Source organism: Cyprinodon tularosa, unplaced genomic scaffold (assembly GCF_016077235.1).
Source record: "Cyprinodon tularosa strain WSP-4 unplaced genomic scaffold, ASM1607723v1 ctg522, whole genome shotgun sequence".
Classification (NCBI taxonomy): domain Eukaryota; kingdom Metazoa; phylum Chordata; class Actinopteri; order Cyprinodontiformes; family Cyprinodontidae; genus Cyprinodon; species Cyprinodon tularosa.
In genome coordinates this window covers 888817-911907 of record NW_024039255.1, presented here as the reverse complement: position 1 = coordinate 911907, position 23091 = coordinate 888817, and the positions used below count along the sequence as shown (strand labels likewise).

The 23091-nt window shown below is 37.4% G+C and overlaps 1 protein-coding gene across 2 annotated transcripts in view; it reads left to right on the top strand.

Moving 5' to 3' along the window:
- kdrl (kinase insert domain receptor like) overlaps positions 1 to 23091 on the top strand; it is a 62758-nt gene that overhangs the window by 6455 nt on the left and 33212 nt on the right. For both annotated transcript variants that reach the window (XM_038303969.1, XM_038303970.1), the window contains exons 2-11: positions 1810 to 1894; positions 6007 to 6209; positions 9165 to 9289; positions 11081 to 11240; positions 11325 to 11461; positions 11550 to 11724; positions 11834 to 11960; positions 13133 to 13302; positions 14842 to 14998; positions 19098 to 19212. In XM_038303969.1, the coding sequence (XP_038159897.1) occupies positions 1810 to 1894; positions 6007 to 6209; positions 9165 to 9289; positions 11081 to 11240; positions 11325 to 11461; positions 11550 to 11724; positions 11834 to 11960; positions 13133 to 13302; positions 14842 to 14998; positions 19098 to 19212 (1454 nt within the window). The remainder of the gene's footprint in view (positions 1 to 1809; positions 1895 to 6006; positions 6210 to 9164; positions 9290 to 11080; positions 11241 to 11324; positions 11462 to 11549; positions 11725 to 11833; positions 11961 to 13132; positions 13303 to 14841; positions 14999 to 19097; positions 19213 to 23091) is intronic.

Genomic DNA, 23091 nt, shown 5'->3' with positions numbered 1-23091 from the left:
CCATTGTTGTTGTCACCCAAGCGCGCTTTGGTCACGTGGTTGATTACGTTACTGTTGATCATCTGTCCATCATTGTATAAAGCCCACCCTGACAATTTGATTGGCCCGCCAGATATTGTGTGAGCATACTCGTGCTACTATTGAGCAATGCCAGACCGAACTTCCTGACCTCAAGCGTTGTGGGCGGGACTAAGTTTCGGAATGGCACCCAGGCTAAGGAATTACCTCAGTTTAAGAGGTGTCTATGTCTTTAAGATGTTCCCCATTTTTCAACTTTGTCATGTTAGACAAAACTGAGCAAGTTGGATTTTAAAAACTTTATTCAGTGTTTCCCAGATCTTATTTATTTAAGTATTCTAACATCAAATACATGTCAATGTGCTGAGGTAGGCTGCCTATGATAAGTATTAATATATCCAACTTCAATGTATTTTATTAGAATTTTATGTAAATCCTAATATATTCTCTGTCTGATCCTCATAAATAAAATACACTACAACCCTTTTTCAGATAGAGAAAGTTTATTTGAAGTTTTAAGCAGCGTTAGGTTCTAAAACACTATTCTAATACCACACACCTGGCTTATATCAATAAAAGAAAACTTGGTGCCTGCTAAGGAGGAGGTCACACAATCATTTGCATCAGGTGTGCTGCACCAACATCTTACAACACACAGGGTAGTGGTGCCCATGGACCAGGAGGGAGAACCCCTGATCTAAAAGATGCTGGTCAGAGTTGATGGGGAGATTCAGATACTGTTGCAAAATGTTTCACCTAGGTCATTTTTTCTACCTCACAAATTCTGAGTTGTGTTAAATAAAATAAAATACACTGAAATTTGGAGTAGTAACAAGATAACATGGGAAAAAGCTCAAGCGGTAGTTATTCTTTATTAAGAGACTAATAAATCTATAATATGGTTAAGACTGAGTGTTGAAACACCATGACAGCATATGAGAAAAAAAGCTCTCTCCCTCTACTTAGCCTTAGACAATAAAACAATGATGCTGTCATATTTAGATAGGAAGTGGATGTTTAGTACCACTGTCAATGCTGGCTCATTCTTAGCTCAACAGCTGTTCCAAGTAATATAAAAATACTTGGCAAGCATGTTTCCGTGAGTGTATTTGTAAATGGTTTTGTGTTTTTCAGGGTTTCCAGGTGCTTGTACATTCATATCAATCAGCTGCGGTTTGTGTTTGGTAGATGCTGTTAGGCAACTCAATTGTTTTAGCCTCCCCCAGAGAGGGTCATATTTGAAGGACAGACTTGATATGATTTTTCTTTTATTTTGGAGGTGGGGAGGTACAATGTCAGTCTGTCAGGGATCTCACTATGACAAAGGAAACAACATCTGGGGGAACTGCATAACACTTCCTCTCTTAGAAAGATCTCTCTACAAATTCTCCAGAGAGGGAATCAAACATCAGCGCCTCATTTAAAATGCAAGGTCTCTAGTAAATAAAAAAAGAAAGAAAAAAATCTACCTAAATCGTGCAAATGCTATATTTCCTTATGTCCGAGCAGCTGTACAACCCAGAACTCCATCTTATTCAACAACCTGCCCTGTCCTGTGCCAGAAACACACCCGCTGTGCTCCCAGTGGGCGACCATTTGTAGAAGCTGGGTCAAAACGACACAAAAGACAGAAAGCCACATGCATAGTGATGTGGTGATTCATAGGAATTTCCACTGGTGTTTCCCATTCCTTGAGTGAAAATAATTAACACACACCATTACATGGATACTGTCAATGCCAAACTGTTACACTGACTCCTGGCTGTGTATTCTGTTTATTTGTCTGTGCAGGACATTTGGATAGGGATCCTAAAATTCTTCGATCTGAGAATCCATGGATCCTGCATAAGGACAACACGTTGAACCTCACCTGCAGGTATGCACAGCTACAAGCCAACAATTGTCTGTTTTACAGTTCCACAGTGTTGGCTCCAAAGTCAGAAAAGCTACATTAGTATTGAGTTTTAACATAAATAATAGTTTACCAGAGTTAAGGGTGTCTGAATGAGCATTTTTGCTTTTTTGTTCAGTTATTAGATAGTGAATCTGTGTGGAAACTATCTCAGTAAAGTTTGCACACGATACACTGACTTCAAGAAAAGAGATTAACATCATAAACACTCGATAATTTATTGTAAAGAAAAGTAATTTATATAGCAAATTTTAGTTGCAAGACAATTCAAAGTGATGTGCATGAGAAAAAGGCATTTTATAATGCGATTAAATATTTAACCAACAGAATAAATAGGAATAAAGTAATTTTACATAAGATATGAAAAATAATGATTAAATGAGTGATAAGAAAATGAATGGAAAGTTGGACTATACTGTTATTAATTTCTGAATTAAACTGAATGAGACAGTTCTCATTCAGTTATGTGAATTTTATTGTTGTGAAATAAGAAAAAAGTTATCCATCTGGAAGATGCTTTATTTTCAGGGAACCTAAAACGTACACCTCCCTATAAAAGTATTGGTGGAATATATCATAATTATCAAAAATAAATGTCAGAATCAAAACACTTCAAATGTATGATTATATTTATCTAATCATTAATAGAATAATTGAATTATATTATATTACATTGACTTATAAGAATGACAAATATTCTATTAACAATACTTTAAAAACAGACTCTAAAAACTTAACAGAACACCGAAAGGACTGAGGGTGAAACTTAAGACTGCATTGGTTTCCTATTTTCTAAATATCTTTTGTACCTTTGAAACAATTGAAGAATTCAACAAAGGAACCTTACACTTAGCCAAGGACCTTATTGTTTTCCTCTCTGTGAACAAAGTGTGTTCTAAATGGTGGTTCTAAATCATCCTCTTCAAATTACTACTAAGATCTCTGCTAAGCATTTGTTTAACCTGGCTTCAAAATAGTTTTTCTAAGGAGTTGCTGGCTTTTTTCATCATGGTACATGTGCTTGATTTGTTGCCTGTTCTTTTCCTAATTGTTTTTCTAAAAGGTGGCATATTTTCAAGTAATATGAAGTTGAACTTATAAAATGATTTAAAAATGAAGAGTAAAGCAATCTAAGTGTAAATAAAGCTTTGAATATAAAATAAGTGTTGTTACACTTAATGCATTTTTGTGCCCTAACATCAGACCCAGAACTGTCTTTACTGTAATTACGCATACACAGCAAATACCTGAACCCCCAGTCGGCCTCAGCAGAAGGCCGCGCATACATAGCTGGGTTCTGCTGAAGGTTGCTTCCTGTTAAAAGGAAAGTGTTTTTCTCTCCACTGTCGCTGCATGCCTTCTAAATAAGAGGGATTGCTGAAGATCCTACAACACCATGCTAGCAAATGTCTACTGTAGGTCGCTATATGCTCATCTAGGAGGAGTTAATCCTATAAAGTCAATAATGAGTTGCACTCAGCTGACAACATCTTGTGAATTGGTGCGATAAACAAACTAAACATTGAAAAATCAGAAATTCAGCTTTTAAAGTAAAACAATAAAAAAAATGTATGGATCATAATTAGAGGAATGAAATGCAATAAATAGTTCAAGTCAGTCTAAAGGGAAGATTACTTTAGAAGGCCTTTGTCTTTAATCCTGTTAGTCCTTGTTCTTATAGTTCTTCAGCCCTGTACTTGGTGGAAGGGGGTCAGTAGCAATGTATCCTAGCCCTATTTTGAAGTGACATGGTCTGCATGGAGTCCTAGTCAGGGAGGGGACATCCTACAATCACCGTGCTGTTTTGACCACCCAGGCAAAGTGCTTTTTTTCCTGTGTCACGCTGCTCTTGTACCACACAGTTGCATTTAGACACTGGATGTTCTCTATTAAGCTTTTTAAAAAGTTCACAAGCACTCTGGGGTACAGATCCTTTTCACCTTTTGAAGAAGACCAGACCTCTATTGAGCTGTTCTTACCAGGTTATTGTGCAAACATCCCTGGGTCAGTGCCGGATCTCCTTCGTCCACCCTAGTGGACTGAGGACACAGCACACCCCAATGCAAAGGACTAGAGAGGCAAGGGCCACTTCCCTATTCTTACCACTTTGGCCCTTTTGCCTGAAAAGTCTCTGACTGAGGAACACATGTAGGCGACAGTCCCGGGTTCAAGTATCAGCTTGTGCAATACCTATTACAGTGTTAAAAGATCAGCTGAACACCACAAGCAGAATTCTAACAGTATATTTGGTCTTGTGAATGTGACTTTTTTTTAGATATATTTTTTTTACTTCTAATCAGATTGATACTTGAATTTGGAATTCTGCAGTCTGATGCTTTTCTTTCTGCTTTATTGTTATCATCATTACTATTTTAAGAGATTGTTACACACTCCTTTTTATGTATGATATGTATGAATGTGCACATGTATATTCTAAAAGGCAACTTGAGATTAGCATAAGCTCAGAAAGAAGGCATATAAACAGTGAGCCGTGTTAACAGAACAAATTCTATCCTTAAAACAGCTATTTGACTGTAACAGTTGAAATTGGCTGTATTTATTAAATTAAAGACAGATACCCATAAATGGATAAATCTTCCTGCTGTTTTTGGCATAGCTTAGAAATAGAGTTAACTCATTCGTCCCTATGGATTGGGCCCATTTTCACTGATACCCGACCTAGATTCAATATCAGGGCCTATGAAAATATTAATATTGGATTTATGCATTTTTAGAATAAATAGAATAGAATAGAAAATCCCTTTATTGTCCCACAATGGGGAAATTGTGGTGTTTACAGCAGCAAAAGATTACAGAAAACACACAAACATGGACCTTAAAAAAGTGGACAAAAATAACAGAATGAGAAGGTTGAAAAACAACCAAATAAAATACGGTGCTGCACAGTGTTTTTACAATATAAATACTGTGCATCTGGAAAGAATAAATAATCAATTGGAATTGGAAACAGTGATGGTTATAAAGTGTTACAGCTGCTGGGAGGAAGGATCTGTGATGATGCTCCCTGGTTCATTTAGGGTGCAGCAGTCTGTCAGTGAAGGAATGCTCCAGTTCAGCAACAGCTTCATGCATGGGGTGGTAGACATTATCCAACAGAGATGTTCATTTCCTTAGGATACTTTTTTTTCCCACCTCCTGCACTGATTCCAGAGGGCATCCAATCACAGAGCTGGCCTTCCTGATCAGTTTATATAAAGTAAAAAGTATTGGAACTGCATTGTTTTTGTATATTTTTTTTTTTATATATAAATTAGCTATTTATGCATGCAATATTCATTCAAAAAAATGAGAAATCGGGGAGGTGTTTAATCTTTTGTTACCATCATAGAGTTTACAGTTTAATATGTTATTTTATTACTTCTATTTAGTGCATAGCCTTCATACCAGAGGAAAAATAAACAACCACAATGAAGCAGGGACAGTGTTTGACAGGAACCAGGGATGGAGGTCTGAATTTATCAGTCCCTTGCTATTTCCTTTAGAGCTGGTGGGACTCAAGTGTGCTGCATTCACATTTATGAAGTATTCAGGGGATTGCATAATTTCTCAAGCTTGCAGAGAATGCTCACAAACTAGGGCCTATTGAATGTAACGTTTCCCTACAAGGCGATATGACAAGATGCTCAGGGGGTATATAGGGCTGCGTCATATTCTGTCACTGGCTGAGAACTAGAGGTTGTTTGACCCAAAAGTTTCTGCAGGCGAAGGCAGTGGTATGCTAGACATGTTTGATGTTCCTCTGGGAAACTTTAATGAGAGTTTTAAAATGAGTTCTGCATGGAAAGAATGTGTTAGTTGAGCACATCTTTCAGGAGAATCAAGTTCCCATGTGAAAGTTCAAGGTATCTGGTGACTCAAGATTAACTCCAAATAAACTCTGGATGAACATCAGGGAAGAAATCTCCAAGGAGAGGTTGCAAGATTGCAATGGCGGTTTGCCAGCTGTGACACTTCAGCTAAAAATAGTTCTGAAATATGCAGTGTTTTTTGTACAGAGTCAATAAACAATTTATATCTTGTCTAACACTCATCTCTCTCTTTTTCTCTTCATTTAGAGGTCAAGGAAAATTACAATGGACACTTGCAAATCGATTAATCCCATCAGAGGGGGTTAAGGTGAAGAATTGTGACCACAGACAACATTCCTACTGCAGCAATCTCATAGTCACACACTTAAGGGCCAGCGACACAGGGACGTACTCCTGCAAATACTCCAAGGCAGACTCAAGCAGCTCTTCAGTCTATGTCTATGTAAAAGGTGAGGCAGAGGGAATTTTCCTCACAAAATAAAAGTAATTTTGTTCCTACCTACTACTTACTCTACCTTTTACACAGTTTTAAAAATGAACAGTACAAAATATTTTGACTGGGTACTGTTTTTGCTCGAGGTTGTTTAAAAGTGAACAAAATGTAGATTTGGAAGCAGGAAAGTTAGAAGAGAACTGAAACTATCAACAGAAACCAATGAGCTATTTGAGCAGGTTAGAAAGGGGAACAATGTGGGCAAATATATATCATGAATTTCATTAACTAAGACCATCATAAAACACTAGAATATCCATCTTTTTTTTTATGTGACAGGATCAGACTAACAAAAAACTCAGACAAGCCATAGAGAAGCACCAGTCTGAAAGCCAACCATGAGGTCAAAGGTTAAACTAAATGAGCTACAAAGATTAGACACTAGAGGTTTAGTCAAAGTCGCAAACAGCTCATGATTAATGGTCTAAAGAAAGCAAATTAGAGGTAAAGTAATGGCAGCATCATGCTAGGTCAACAACTTTTAGATTTTTATTATAAGAGGTATGAGTAAAAGCAAAAATGTTCTTTTTCCATACAATACCACAGATTTGCCTTAAATAATTACAGTGATGCTGAACACACTAAGATCATTTTGATATTTAAATAACGATAAAAAAAATCGCCTTTTCAGATCCCAGACTTTAGCTTTACTTGCAATCTTTAGCACAGTGTAGTTAAAGTATTATTTTACACTAGGAGCAAAAACATCTTACATGTTTAAAGGATCTGCTGCAGTTCTAGCAAAAAAAAAAAAAAATGCTGTACATAGTTGTTATTCTATATTTCTTTTCACTCAGCACTTGGTAATCTGCAGGATCCTGCATAGGTTATTCCTCTGGGTTCCTTAAAGAAACAGAGAGACAGGGAGTAGTTTCTGCTGTGGTTACACTTGGAGGTTAAAGGGTGAGCCTGATTGCACAGGAAACTCTGGCCATTGACTGATTTCCTGCTCTAGCTACTGTTTTCCCAAGTCTTCCCTGAAGCATTGCATTACACCGGTCATAGCTCCTGTTCTCTTCAAGCAGGGACCCAACTGAAACTCTGAAGAAGTTCATGTAAATACAAAGTTCTCAGAATTTGGTCCAAGAAATGGTTAGCTTTAGAAACAAGCTTAATTTCCTTTCATGTTGCTCTGGGAATGTGGTTTCCAGTCTGCCTTGCCTGCCAGTCCTGTGTTTAGTCTGGCGACCTGTTTTCAAAGGCCCTCGGTTATTTATTAGATTATGATCCACACTTACTTCTCTGATAAAAGTTACCTTATTACACCAATAATGCTTGACCTCACACCAGTGTTTAAGTTCCCACAGTTGTAGTTTGATGCCTGGCTGGTCAGTAGGCGCTAAGCTGAAAAGTCCTCTTGGGCTTTGCGGCCTTATCTTAGTCTTGCCTTGACTTTGTCTTTATTTAGTTTCGGCCGTCCAGCTTGCCGGTCCTTGAAGCGTCATGGGAAGTTGCAGACAATCCCAACTGACACTGCGTAATTTATGGCTGGATAACATTTTCTAAATCAGCATGGGCTGATGCAAAAAAATTAAAATTAAAATTGCATAGTTAGTTCTCTGTAATCAAAACAGAAAGGCCTTAGTTGTTTCAAATAGTGAGGAATAAAAACACCAAACTATTGATTATGATGGATATTTTGATGCTACAATATATGTATTATTTTTATTGTGATAGATAACTTTCAGCCACATTTTAAAACGGACTGCAAGTAACCATCTGCTCTGCTTAAAAGATATGTGTCTTAGGAAAGCTGTAATCTTACTCTGAAACACTTTCCGCCATATTAAAAATTCCTTTTTCGCGTTACTCTTTATCGCGGTCCTTTTTTCTTCTTCTCCTCTTTTCTGTTGTTTTTTTTCCTAGTTGTGTCCTTAATTCTTCTCTTTTCCTTTGTCCATCCTTCTTCCTCCACCTTCCCTCATTTTTTCCCTCCCTACCTTTCCCTTCTCTTCTCTCCACTCTGTTATTTCCTTTTGACTTTCATGGCTCTACATTTTTCATTTCCCATATGTAAATCCACCTCACTTTAAGAAAATTTTTAATACCAATTCAGATTGTATTTTGCTTGTATTAGTTACATTGAACATGAAGGAATGGCAACCTTGGAAGGTTCAATCTAAAGTAAAGATATTACTTTATAAGTATAATTACATATGTGTTGTTTAGATATTTGAGCATTTTGTGTTTAATACAAATTTGTCATTTAAACCTCATGTTATGACGATAACAGAAACACTTACGGTACATTGAACCTTTTATATTTGATGCATGCAAGACACAGTATGTGTAACTGCACAAATATTTAAGAATGCTGTGATTTTTTTCCTCACATAACTTACTATTTAACAACCTGGGTTCAGGCAAACTCATCGACCTTGAAGTCTGTAGAGAGGCTGTACAAACAGACATAAAGATAATAGATAGAAAAGCTCATAAGGTATAAACACTTTAATATTTTAATAAAACAATGTTGAGTTGATAGAATATGATCATCAATCTAGCATTATCTTGCATCTCTAGCCTTCAGGTTAATGACAGGTACTTCAAATAGCTCTACTTGAACAGACGGCCTTGTGTACCTTTTGAATAGAGTACTTTTTCAAAACTCTTGTGGCTATAACAAAATACCAGAAATATTAAAAACATGTTGTTGCTGTTGTTCTCACACAATTTAAATCATAACTCTAATTATGGGATCCTTATATCCATTTTGCATTTTAATTAATTGTTCTGTGTAGTAATGGTTTGTTGTCATTGTGTTTTATGACTTCTCTATTCTTTTTAGGGACGCTATCTGACATGTTTCCTAGTTTTTTTGAAAGATTTTAACTGCTTTTGGAATTTGGAATACAAACATCTTGAGGATTTGTGCTGTATTGACATTTAGTGTATTTTTTTACCCAATTAGACCCAGATCAGCCGTTTGTTGAACCCCAGAAGAATTTTATGGTCCTGGATATTTACCGATATGAGACCCACCTTGTGGTACCATGCAGGACTACCTCACCAGATCTTAATGTACAATTGACAGCGGTAAGTTTGACATGTAAGTCCACTTACATGAACGAAATAAATGAGGGCTGCAACTCGTGCTTATCTTGCTAATCGATTAAATTCAATGGAGTTTATTTATATAGCGCCAGTTCACAACACATATCATCCCACGGCACTTTACAGTTCACCAGATCATACAGTCAAACTGATTCAAAGTTTTCTATCTAAGGAAAACCAGTTGATTGCATCGACTCATTGACTCGAATGCAATTCCTCAGCATGCTTGTAGCGACAGTGGAGTGGAAAAATTCCCTTTTAACAGGAAGAAACCTACAGCAGAACCAGGCTCAGTTTGAGCGGCCAACTGTAAAAGGCGGCCCCATCCAGGAAACACACAGCCAGGCAGATGAGCTCAGGTCCAGCTCCCATGTCAGAGGATGAAGAGAGCACATCCAGCCAGTCACAGTCAGAGAAACAGGACTGCACGGGAAAAACAGGCCGATCTCCAGCATCTATAAACAAGGGTGTTGATGGCAGCAGCACAGCTGATATTTCTCTCCAGGATGATGTCACAGCCAAACAGGAACAGACGAGGCAAAGCTACTATGAGAAAAAGCAGAGAGAGCATAACGTTAGATATTGAACTAACAGATTCTGCAGAGTGGGAGAATAGAGATAGAATGAAGCAGATTGATCTGTTGATTATGTTTTACATTAATCAATTAATATTCCGATAGCAAATGGCTCCTTAAAGAAGATGTTTTACAAAAATTAATCCTGGTGAAACTCAAAAACGTTTGCACTTGAGGAGTTCTGGATAGAGCATATTGATGGACGAAACCTTTTTTTTTTTATCTCAAATGCTAAATATTTCTTTATTTTTTACAATTTTGGTATAATTACTGCTATAATTTGATTGCAGTGTCAGCTAAAGGCATGTTTTAGAGTCTATGCTCTAGTTAATGATGAATTGATTACTAAATTAGCAGACGATTATTTCAATAATTAATTAATCACGCTTAATCTGCTGAGTTTTTTCAGCCCTATATAATAATAGATTAATTTCTCCATAAGCAGTCATATAACATTTGTGAACAGAACATTAGAAACAAGCAGCAATTATAGAAACAATTAATTCAGCAATTTCAATCCTTATTCATCACCTGTAAAGGAAAATTATACATCCTGGGGCAAAGATTGTCTTACTGGTTCCCACACCCTTTGCATGGTTAGACGCTCAGACATGGAGTGGAGGACAGTGAGTTGTATAAAGGAAGCTCCGCTACGGTAAACAGAGCCATGTTGTCTGCTTCCTGTGTACGCAGGAAGGTGCTCCAGGAGCTCTCTTCACAGGAATAGACCCTTGGACTAAATTTAGCCACACATCTTGTATAACCATAGAGACACACCTAAAGATATTCATTATTTCTGTTTATCACATAGGAATCAAATGGCACAGATTGTACAAACTTCCTGTTTTTAATATATCACTTTTCCTTCCTTCCTGCCCTTCTCACTTCCTTCTCATCCCTTACCTATCGTCCCAACCTCTCGTCTTCTGTCTTGGGAGTAAACAGGAGCAGGCACGTACATTCTTTCTAGACCGTGTAGTGTTATTATGTGCTCCGTTTGCATGAATAATTGCACAGGTCATGCTCAGCATAGACAGTAATACTTAATTAGGCGCTCACTCTAGCAGATGTTAGTCCTCAGGTGAACCCACTAAAGCATGAGTTACATCCTAAATTAAGTTGAAAGCTTTAGCCAGTGATGCTTAATAAACATTGCATAGGTTATTTAAAATTAATTTTGTTGGCTTTATCACTGCAGAGCCCAAAACTCTCGGGTGACATCGAAGAAAAGAAGGAGTGGGATCCCAAAGTGGGGTTTAGGATTCCCTATGGTCCCTATACCATACACACATATCTCATATGTAAAACCCAGGTCAATGGTCAACAGTATATTTCCTACTATGTTCCTCGGAGACCAGGTGAGTTCAAATCTTAATGCAAAAGTTTTCGACAAACGCAATATTTTTTTAATACTTACAAGCAGATGTGCCGCTACTCTCTAGGTACGGGTCTAAAAAATGTGAAAATCACACCTAAGCGTGTCAAAGTGTTGGTTGGCGATACACTCATCCTGAATTGTAGGGGGCAGGCAAGCCTTAATGGAAAAATACAATTCTCCTGGGATTTTCCTAATCATAAAGTAAGAGGGACTAGGTTCTTTTAAAGGGACAGTTACACAATAATGGTGTTTATGCTGATTTGCTTTTGTACATTTTTTTCTTTCCCAGGAAAATCGACAGAACCAAACAACCACACCCACACGGACACTTACTGATGTTGTGACAATGAGCCAGACTTTGGTGTTAAAAAACATAACCATGAAAGATAGTGGGGAGTATCTCTGCAAAACTAGTCTTGAAGGCTTAGAGCACGTGAATGCTTCAGCAAGGGTGACAGTCTATGGTGAGCATAACATCACGAAGGGTCTCCTATGATTATATGAGCATAATTTGAATTTCATATTTTAGAGTGGACTTCTGTTTTTTTTTTCATAATTTGTCTTCTGTTGCAGAGCATCCCTTTATCAACTTGACTCATAAGCAGAACCACAGAGGCTTAGTGATTGTCGCGGAAGGTACAAAGAAGATTGTGCTGGAGCCCAAAGTCAACGCGTTGCCTCCAACAGACTTGATTGAATGGTAGGCTAGAGCTTGAAGTAACAGACTGAGTTAAGCACTTCTGGATGGATGCAGCTAAGGACAGGGGGATCCAGAAAACCTATTTGAGGCAAAAAAAGATGTCAAACTACTGCAGAAGCTCATCTTTCAACTGCTTCATGACTATTATAACCAATCCAAACTGAGCTTGAGCTGACTTTGTAAAGCAGAATAGACAAAAACTTCAGAGAAAGTAATGCAAAGCAATGTGAATGATACTCCAAAAGTCTCTAGATATAATAATAGCAAGAAGTGTGTTTGCCTAGCATTAACATGTCACATTTCAAGACCTTTGTTTATTATTTATTTTTTTAAATTTTATTTTTAACAATTTGTGTCAGCCTAACACATAAGATCCTACTGAATATGTAAATATGTAACTTATTAAGTGTACAAACCATTTGGGTATGAATACCTCATGTATTTGATCATCATGATAACTGACTACTAATTGCAACTATTGTCAATTTAACTGTCAGTTGTTTTGCTGTAGATTACTAGATAATATATTTTCTAATTTAGAATGTTTGTTGGGGCTCCCTAACTTTCTGCAATTTTTTTTTTACATAGATTGAAGATTTATAAAAGGCATGAAAGACATAATGACACATTATTTATTTTTTATTTTTTTATCTAGTGTTTCTTATTTTTCTATCATCATGATTTTTCCCTTTTGTAAACAAGATTAGCCCCACTTAAAAAAAATAATAAAAAAAAAATAAATAAAAAAAAAAAAAATATATATATATATATATATTCACATCATGTTTTCACAGCACCATAAAAAAAAAAAAAAAAAAAAAAAAAAAATAGGTAATAGAGAAAGGATGTAAGACTCAGACTATAATCAGTTTGTGCTGCATTTCTAATATTTAGATTAAACCTAAAGTCTGTTTTAGCCAAAAAGTACCTAGATGTTTAAAAATGTTCAAAAATGTTTTTTTTTTTTTTTTGCATTCCTTGTATTCCACATTAAACCAGTGCAGGTTTAAATCTGGCGAGTAATTTAATGTTTAATAAATGTTTCAACCCGTAAAACTCTGAATGTATTAACCCATATTAACCCGTTAAAAGTGTGTGCCAAATGTGTTCATCAGATCATTATGTAAACATTGTATGATCACGAGCAACATTTTTGTTCCTCCAAATTTCAGGTATAAAGATGACGTCCGCATTTTGAAAAACTCTACATGCTACAAGATGTCAAACTATAGCTTGTCCATCCTTGATCTGAGGCACAGGCACTCAGGAATTTACACCCTATTACTGGGTAACCGACTGAAGAACATGTACAGGAATCTGAGCTACACACTGATTGTAGAAGGTAGGTCCTCATTTTAAAAAAAACAAAAACATATAAATAACATTGGTTTTGGACATTGTCTCCCCCCACTTAATGAATCTGTTGCAGAGCTGGAGAGCTCCTTAAGTAAAAGTCTGCTGACTTTAAATGCAAACAGGAACATTAATATATGTCGTTCCTCACAGCCACTGGTAGACTTTTTATAACCCTTTTAAGTGTTTAAATCAGTGCTTGTTTTCTTTATGTAAATAGTCTGTTCCCCTAACAAAGCTTTACAATTAAGTATGCTACTTCTAATATATTTTGGAATCTTTTTTTACCCTTTTCTATATCTGCATGCTTTAATTTCCTTTTAACATTGCTACAGCTACACCTGAATTTACCCATTGTTGGACAATTGAGGTTACTTCTATTCTTTGAGCACCTGGTCCCCACTGCACTGTGCTGCTGCACACTGAGGTAATGGGCTCTTAGGCCGACTGCCTCAGCTGCTGCTTCTCTGAGCTCAGTCCTCTGGACGGCAGGTAGCAGCTCTAGTATGAGAGGAATTTGAGGGTTTGTTGTTTCCAGATCTGGATTGACGTAGCGAGGGCAGCTGTTGTTGATTATTGAGGCTCTTTTGAAGGGGCTTGGAGCGGCGTGTAAATGGCCAGAGTTCTATTGTGCTTAAAAGACTCCAGCCGCTCTAGAGCCTTCACTTGTTCCTTGCATTTATTTTGCACTCTCACATGTGTGTATTTAGTGTTGCTCATGTAAACAACATTTTCCCATGCAATAAGTGCAGAACTTGTGCAGAACATGCACAAGGTATGATGGCTTTATGAGCGATGCTGATGGCCGTTAACACTTGAGACTGTAAATATTTTAAGCGTTTTATAAGCAGTCTGCTTTTTATACAGAACAGAGAGGTATAGCTTGCTATGGGGTGGGAGGTGGGGGGCAATGGGTCTTAACCTTTTGCGTTGAATCGTTTAAAGTTTTCAGAGAAATGCCGTTAGTGTGCCCAGAAAAAAAATCTGAGCTCTTCTGGAATGTCTAAACTTTATTTATGACCCTTGACTGTTAGGCTCTATGCAACATTTCATTATTAGAAATACAAAATGAAGCACTCAGACAGAAATAAACAAAAGTAAACAAATATTTCTGGCACAAATTAGAGAAGCATTTGTTTTGGAAGTTTTGAGCCAGCTCTGTCAGAAGACGGTTGGCAGTTGGATGTGGGATTTTTCACAGTTTTCCTAGCAACCTTGTTGGGAAGTGGTGAGTGATCTGGATGACCTCCTGAGTTGGCACCAGTGTCTTGGTCTGTTGTTCATTACACGGTTGAATTAATGACCGGAGAGAGGGGCACAAAAGGGTCGCTCTTTGACCTCCAGCCCCCTGGATCGCCGACCATCCTGCCATTCTTCTTCAACAAAGTGTCTGAAGGACAATTGGAGTCAATGATGCTTTTTCCACAGCTATCCATCATAACTGTCTCCTTTCATTAAAAAGACATTATGGAATACCACAACAGACATAACAGTCAATCCAACCTGTTTCTCTCTTCTTTCTTGCCAGTTAAGCCAACTATTTCTGAGGCGGAGCTCTCCAGCCAGGACCTGCAGCCCTACATATCTGGCAAGCAGCATCAGCTGACCTGCACCGCCTTTGGACAACCCCTACCTGGCATCACCTGGCTGTGGCAGCCGTGTCACACTAACCTGACACTTGAAGAGTGAGTCACAGTCTCTGCTATGTTCTCCAAATATCTGAACTTGACCTCATTCACGTTTTGGTAGCTTTGGTCTTAGAAATGAAGAAAAATATGCCTGCTGGAAGTTTAAAGTTCAGGTTTTAAACATTCAAACTTGTGTATTTACATGTAAGTGCAGCGTATATAGAATAGAAAATCCCTTTATTGTCCCACAATGGGGAAACTCTGGTGTATAAAGCAGCAAAAAGAAAACTGGTCAAACAAATATGGATCTTAGAAAAATGTATAAGAATAACATAATGGTGAAGAGTTAAAAGATAAACACTAAAATACTGTACTGTAAAGTGTTTTAACAATAAAAAATACTGTGTACCTGGAGACTAAGAGCCGGATTTATCAAGATCCAATTTTGTGTGCAGTAATTTGCGCTCGCAAACTGGAATTTTGCGCGAGGGGCTGAACCATTGTTTGCGGGTGATTTAACAATAGTGATTGCGTAACTGGTGGCAGGTGCAAAACTGTTGGAGACGCCCTATTTAAATGATGGTTTTGCGCGTTTTGGGGTTTGCGGTAAAGTAGTTTGTGCAAACTAGTGCATTAAGAAATTTTAATCTTACAGTGACACCCCCACCCCCTCCAAAAAAAAAAAAAAATATATATATATATACATATATATATATATATATATATATATATATATATATATATGTATATATATATATAAACTTTGGCAACCTTTATTCCCTAAGGTGGTATGTGGCTGAATTTCTACTTCACTGCAGTAAAAAAAACTGGTGTTTTGTATTGGCCTGTAGAAAAATGCACATACCAAATGGCTCACAATGGGACTATGGATGAGATTACTGCGCGTACGCATCCCTGCAGCATTGGCATGTTGCTTCACAGGCGAAGAGGTCGGGGTTCTCCGGTAGGGCGTCAGGGCGACATGGCATTTAGAACGTCGGACAGCACTTCTGAAAAACAAGATTGGGAGATCCCAGATGCAAAAAAAGTGCAATGTTGCAAGTAGTTTTGTGATATCTGGTATTGCGTGGGTCCTCCTTGTGGCTGGCTCCAAATCCATTCGGAGTTCCCCCAACAGCTCCAAAATGGCAATGCTGGATAAACGATATGTTTTGATGATCGTTTCCTCGTTCATTCCAAAAATATTCACACGGAGTGGAAAAATGCGTTCTCTGCGTCTCCTTGCTTCATTTCGATGTCTCCTTCTTGCGACAATAACCGCTGCCATGTGTGCGCAATTACGCATACAGACCATTTGCACCTTCTTTTGAAACATGTTAAATATAGAGTCAGATACCGTTAGCAAAATTGCTTTCAGGTTTGATAAATCACTTTGCGAGTGCTAAATTAATATATTTACATGTTCTCCTCCCACAAGACGCACTTTTGCGTGTAAACGCCCCATATTGCATATTCATTGCAGAAAAAGTACTAAATGGATAAGAGGCGCTATTTAGCACGTTTTAAAGACCAAATCCTTTTAGCACGCTGTTGATAGATCAGTTTGTACATTTTTTAGCGTTCGCAGTGAAATAGCTCACGTTTTTATACACGCAAACCTTTGATAGATCCGGCCCTAAGTTCTAAAAAGCATGTATCTTGTATATTTTAGGCCAGTTGTTCCAGCCTGATATGTCTTACTGTGATTTTACCTTTAAATTAAGCTTTAATGTCAATTTCAACTTATTAGGACCTTCAATTAACCAAATTTACTACCATACAGGCTAAACCAGATATTAGCAAAGGTTGATTGTAGGAAGGAAAAATCACCAAAATGATTTAGTATACCAAAAGATAAAAAATAAATAAAAAGGTAAAGCCTTCAAGAGCTGCCCTCCTATTTCTGGTCAGTAAACCTTGTAGGTTGACTGAGAACCATGGGGAAAATATATTAAATCTCAGATTCCCTGAGCTATTATAAAGCTGAAAAGCACTGAGTGACTCAGCGAATAAATGCCGGCCTGAAAATGAACCCTCTAAAAGAATAAACATTAGGACGTTCACTGGGGTCTTGGCCCGTCAGGGGTATCAGCAGACCTTTGAGTGCTACAATCAGAAAACAATGGGCCATTACAACTGGCATATCAGCTTCGAACTACTCTGACAAAAACAACAAAGTGGAAAGAAGGAGACTAAATTGTGTTTCACGCTGAATGGTTTTAATCTGCAAGTTTTTCCGCAACTGTTTTTTATACATTTTCTCCAAGAAAAATGTAAGCTCCGTGTTTTTTTTTTTTTTTTAAACCAAAGCAGAGGTGGAACAAAGTCTGCGTTCAGGCCTAAGCATAATCGAGGCTGGCATCAGGAACAGTGGCCACACTGTGGTGACCAGCTAATGAGACTGAGCAACAACTGTAGCCTGGTGGGAGGCCAATTGTGCAAAAGTGTTTGTTTTACACAGCCATAACCCTGCGCAGAAACATGGCGCTGTGATTATAAAATGTGGCCCTTCAAGCTCATATCTCATCTTAATCTTTAAGAGTGATGGGTTTAGAGGGGAAAAGCAGTCAAACATGGGGATATCTTTATCACCAGGTTGAGGAGTTATCAGCTGTCCCTGGCTGACCGTCAAGGTGCTTCAGATCAGCCTTATCTTCTCTGGCCAGAGTGTGTGTGTGTGTTTGGGGGGGTTAGGAATTCCTGTGCGAGGTGCCGTACAGCCCTTCCTGTCGCTGCTGTTTCCTCCTTTTCCAGCTCATCAGGTTGATTTGTCACAACCGCAGCCAGTGAAGGGCTTTCAGGGCTGTGGGTGGCTCAAATAGCATTGTCGTCCTGGGTCATCCAGTGGCTCCATTGCTCTAACATAGAGCTGGTACGTTGGCTATCACCTGAGGAGCACGCAGGAAAAGCGTAACTTTGGATCAGTCTCACCTGTAGAAAGTCTCTTTGCAGACGGTCATAGTTTGCAAGCGTTCTAATGACGCAAAAAAACTCAGCAGTTCTGTCAAGTAATTTTTTTTAAAAACTTCTGCTAGATAAAGTTATAATCAAGAGCATAACGACATGTATTGTATATGTATTAAGGTTGAGATGTTTAGAATAGGAGTGCCACTGCCAAGCGAATAGAGCATGTATGGAAGGCCGATACTGCCAAATGTTCAATGAGTTAAGATATTTCTATTTCTAAATGTGAAAATTTTAATTTCACATGCATTTAATATGTAAATATACTTTTTTGTTCTAAAGAAATATATATATATATTTTTTTACTTAACTGTTCAATACATTTCTTGCTTCCAGAAAAGGTTACTTAAAAATGTAAAACTTCCTCTTTGCTTTGTGAAATATTCTCTTACAGCCCCACAGCAGTAATATTTGTCCTCTGAATATGATCTTGTCTCAGGGAACAGTTGGCTGCCACACTGAGCAGCTCCCAGGAACACTCCAGCATTGCTCAGGGACTAAACATTGTACACTAAATTTCAAACCAGTGGTTTTGCAGGCCTGTCCAGCATTCAAACGCCCTGCTCTCAAACCACTAGCCTACCACTCCCCACCACTTCATGCTTAGCTTCTAAACTCTTGAGAGTTAAACAATATGGCATTTATGCAGCTGTTAAAACATTATTCTAAAGACCCTTTAGATGCAATTTAAACTCTTGACTCTATCAGATTCAAGGTCCCCCCATCAAACATCTATGATTCTAAGAAATATTTTCAATGTTCATGCTACACATGCAGCGGACTGGGTCAAAGTGAAAACGGCTGATGTCAGACACTAGAGTTGCAGAAGGAAGTAAGCAGGGCAGTTATCGATTTAAAGGTACATAATAACACAAGGATAAAAAATTAAATGTCCACTTTATGTTAAAAAACAACAGCTGTCGTCAATTGTGGTCTGGCTGTTTAGTAAAAATGCTTGGAAAACTGCATATTTTGCATATTTTAGGAGATGTAAAGCTGCACATGTCTAAAAGGGTTCTTAAGATAAATTATTGGCATTGAAAAACAATGGCTGATTATGATTAACACATGTTTCAGACAAGAACCATTTAAATGTTTTATGCATCTAGTTTACAATATGATGATATTTGCTGCTTAACACTCCATCCAGCTGAATTTTGCAGGATAGTTTTAAAAAATCTTTTCTTTGCAGCTGCCCTTCTGACAAGAAGCCAATCCTGGTGCAGCCTGGTGACCAAGGAGATAATTCCCACAACTGGATCAAGAGTATAAATGTCAAGACTGAAGTGCTTCAGGGAAAAAACAAGGTGTGTACTATAAATTCTTTATTAATATATATATATACAATATACAATATATATACAGTTTCAACACCAAGTGACAGTTTGAGAGAGAACAATTTCTTCAGACCCTAAAAATGCAGCAGTGCTGTAAATACTTATGCTGCTTCTAACATCTGACTGACATCTGAATGACTTTTTGCTGAAGCTCAAACTCACAAGAGCAGGGCTGCGGCACAAGGCCATCTGATTACAATAAAGTCTGTATGTATTCAGCCACACTGCTTGTAAGAAATCGCACTATGAAACATCTGTGCGCTTCATTTTTATTTGTGTCTTAGCGATGCACGAAAGACGAGAGTTGTAGATCTGACCTGTGAAAACCAAATGCCTGAAGCTAGTGCTTTGCTTCTCTGACCTTCAGTCCCCCCACCCCCACAGATAAAGGCTAAACCTGATCCTGTGGAAAAATTACTTTTTTATTATAAGTTTTATTTTAGGAAAACATTTCTAACATGTTAGGGATTGATAATCCTACAAGTGCATTTCTTTTCATTAAAATGAAATTACAGCGTTTTTGTTTGAAGAGAGCCTATTATTGCAATGGCTTTACTTTAAAATTGTGTTATTCACAGGGAATTGTTATTCAGCTATCATTTGATCAAATGCTATTTGACCATAAACAGGTTTAAAAGCTGTTTTAAGAGACTAAAGCCTTCCAAGAAAATATAATCATATCTGCAGTACCATGCAAAATCCTGAGTTCTTCCGCTTCATTTTAAATTCTGCTGATCTTTAAAAAATCTATCTTTTTATATTAAAAAAGACTTACAAGCTAAGGAAAAGGTGTGGGCATTTATCATGTCATTTATCACTATCAAAAAAAATTTCAAGTCATGACAGGAAATTTGATTAATCCTCCAAAGAACGAATTAGAATTAGCGATGGTAAACAAACTGATGAATTGTGAATTTTTTATGTTTTTTATTTTTATTTCATTGTCTCCAATGGGGTATTGCCAAACTCCAAGAGTATGAATAAAACATCTATGTTTAGTGATTAAAAAAACATGTTAAGTGACAAAAATCACAGTTTTTTATGTAACTGGTGTCTTGAAGAAGTGTATTTTGAATTTGTACGTTTTTTTTCAGAGCAGTATTTGTAATAGTGGGGCTATGATCAGTTAACAGTAAACTTTAAGGCACTACTAGGGAGGGATTTCATGAAGAGATCATATTTTGTATCTTTGGACCCTTGTATTCACAAATGTTTAGAATTTACTTCCGTTTCTTTAAATTTATTTAGCTTAGCCTATAAAATAACAAAATACTACAGAGTTATATAAACAAAAATAAGTGATTCTAACAACAAAAACATGATTTATAACAAATATTTATTTGTAAACGACTCAAGAGGTTAATTATGGAGATCTCAAACCTTTTGCAAGCTCTTAAACTGTTTCCTAGACTTTGGTTGAGAAAGAAGTCATCTTCAAAAGGAGATCCAGCTTCATCACTGGATGCACTGTGCTGATGGGTTCAAGGACTGGACAGTGAAGGTGTAAAAAAAGAGCCAAAGTATAGAGAAAAATGCGACACCTTTATAAACCTATAAAAATGCTGAAGCAGAGTTTGCAGGTTTAAATTTATTTTTCACTCCTTTCAAGTAAAGTTTAACAAACTGTACATTTGTCATTGTACATTAATTTTCTATAATTTTGCTTTGTGGAAGTGGATATTAACAGTCGCAGTATGAGATCCACAGTTCAAATGTAACGCCATCCACAGCTGCAGACACGGATGCCCAGGGAAGCTAGCAACTTTAACTGTTATCCTAAAAGATAATTAGAAGCAGGTTTCTCTAAACCTCATCTTAGTCTGTCTGCAGGATTAGGTCAAAATAAACACTCTGCAGCCTGCTGGGTCAAAACAGGGCCAGACATTCATTGTTTTGTTTGTAACATTTTGTATTTTCTTTTTGATTCATCCTCTTTCACATGGTTAAAAAAAATAAAAAATATATTTACCTGGACATCAATAAACTGTACATTTTTCACAGTGTGTTAGTTCTAATATGTGACTGACATTAATGGGGGGACACGACTAATTTACACGCGCTCGCTTTCGGCCAGTCGCTGGTGTTTTATGAGGGTTGGGATTGAGGGTCAATGATAACAAGCACCAATTTAAAAGGAAAGGGATTTGCTGGCAACAAATTCCTCTCTGTCACCCCACATAAATCGTGCTGGCCAGTGAATGAAAACACAGTCAGAGCAGCCCTCCACATAGCCCATTGGAAAGGCGAAGCTTGCCCAGCTCAAAGTTAGAGGGAAAATGTTGGGGGGGGTTAGCGGGACATGTGTATAAGGGGTCACAGTGCGTCTGGTCAGGTCACCTCTTCAGGAGTGTGAATGTTTTCAGTCTCAGGTTGCATCATGGAGGGTAACCTAATACGATAAGGCCTCTCCGTCATGTTTTTACAGATGACACATCAGCATGCACTGGACAACATGATACAGCTTTAATCTTTCTGAGCTGACTGCCTGTTTTTCAGCGGGAAGCTTTGCAAGAACCACAGGCCTGAAATGGGTTAATTTTTTTTTTTTTCTGAGAGCGAACACAATGGCTGTCCAGGAAGTTCTGACCCAGAATACACCAGACAATCCTCCAAATTGTAGCTCACTGCATGCCAAAAAAAACAGATGTCCTCGAAAACATTAAACAGAACCCACCGCCGTCTGGCATCCATCCAACTTTCAGTTATTATTTTGTCTATCTAAGCCATTAAAACGTTGCATTTGTTATAAACTGAGTGTGTCATTAGTGCTGCTTTCCAGGAAGTAGACATTATACCCCGACTATAGGCCTAAAGTACAGGTTTGAGGGTGACTCAGTGGGATTTAAAACTCCAGATGTATCCGCTCATTAACATCAAGTTACTGATAAATGTAAAGTGCCTTACAATAGTACCTGCTCTCCCTGCCTACTAATTAGTGGAAGTCTGCAGGTTCTTGCTGGTTTTATATTTTATTTAAGACATTAGAATAAGGCATTGAAGTTTTTAGCAAACAGCTGTATTTATGGTTACATTAAATTATGACATTTTGTATGGTAATTCCTGTGTAACCATATAATTAAAGATCCCAGAATGAACAAAACTTTTTATAAAAAGGAAGCTGTCGAAGCAGTTACTGTATGCCTGGTTCAAAGAGGACTAAAATCTGACACCTGTCCCAGCAGCCATTATACTACACAGTTTTCCTAGAAGGCCGCTGACAGTGCTTCATTTTTGTCCAAGTCTCTTTTGCTTCGGAGAAGTTAGAGAACTGCAGGCTGCAGATTTAAGATAATTTATTAAAATTTTGTAATTCCTTTTCTCTGTTTGCAAAGTTTGAACCTGGTGAAAACAAAATCCTCTGGCCTTCATAGAACAACTTAAGGTTTTCATGCAGTATAGAAAGGTTTTGCAGTTTGATTTCATGTGGATTTTAACATCAATCTACTGTACATACCTTTAATGTGTTCTTGGATGCATTGCTAATGCCTTTCTAGTGAAAACTGGTGAATCTAGTGAACTTTATTTTTTTCTTTTCAAACTGATCTCATTGAAAATTAATTGACTCTTGGAGGATAAGTACGGTTATCCTAAACTTGAAGACAAAAAATAAATCAAATAGCAACATGTTTGAAATAAATCTCCGTCAAACAAAACAAAGATAGCAGAAATCATCACCTGAGTTTTCAGATTTTCTGTATTTAGTGTCATCTGTTCTAATCCATGTTTGTCTAATGCATTTGTCAAGTTAAAAACAAAAAAAAAACAAAAAATGAGTAAAAACCTAAACACTGAAACAAGACGTAAAATAGCCTTTCTTTTATATCAGGATCAAACTTTAGAATAAGGTTA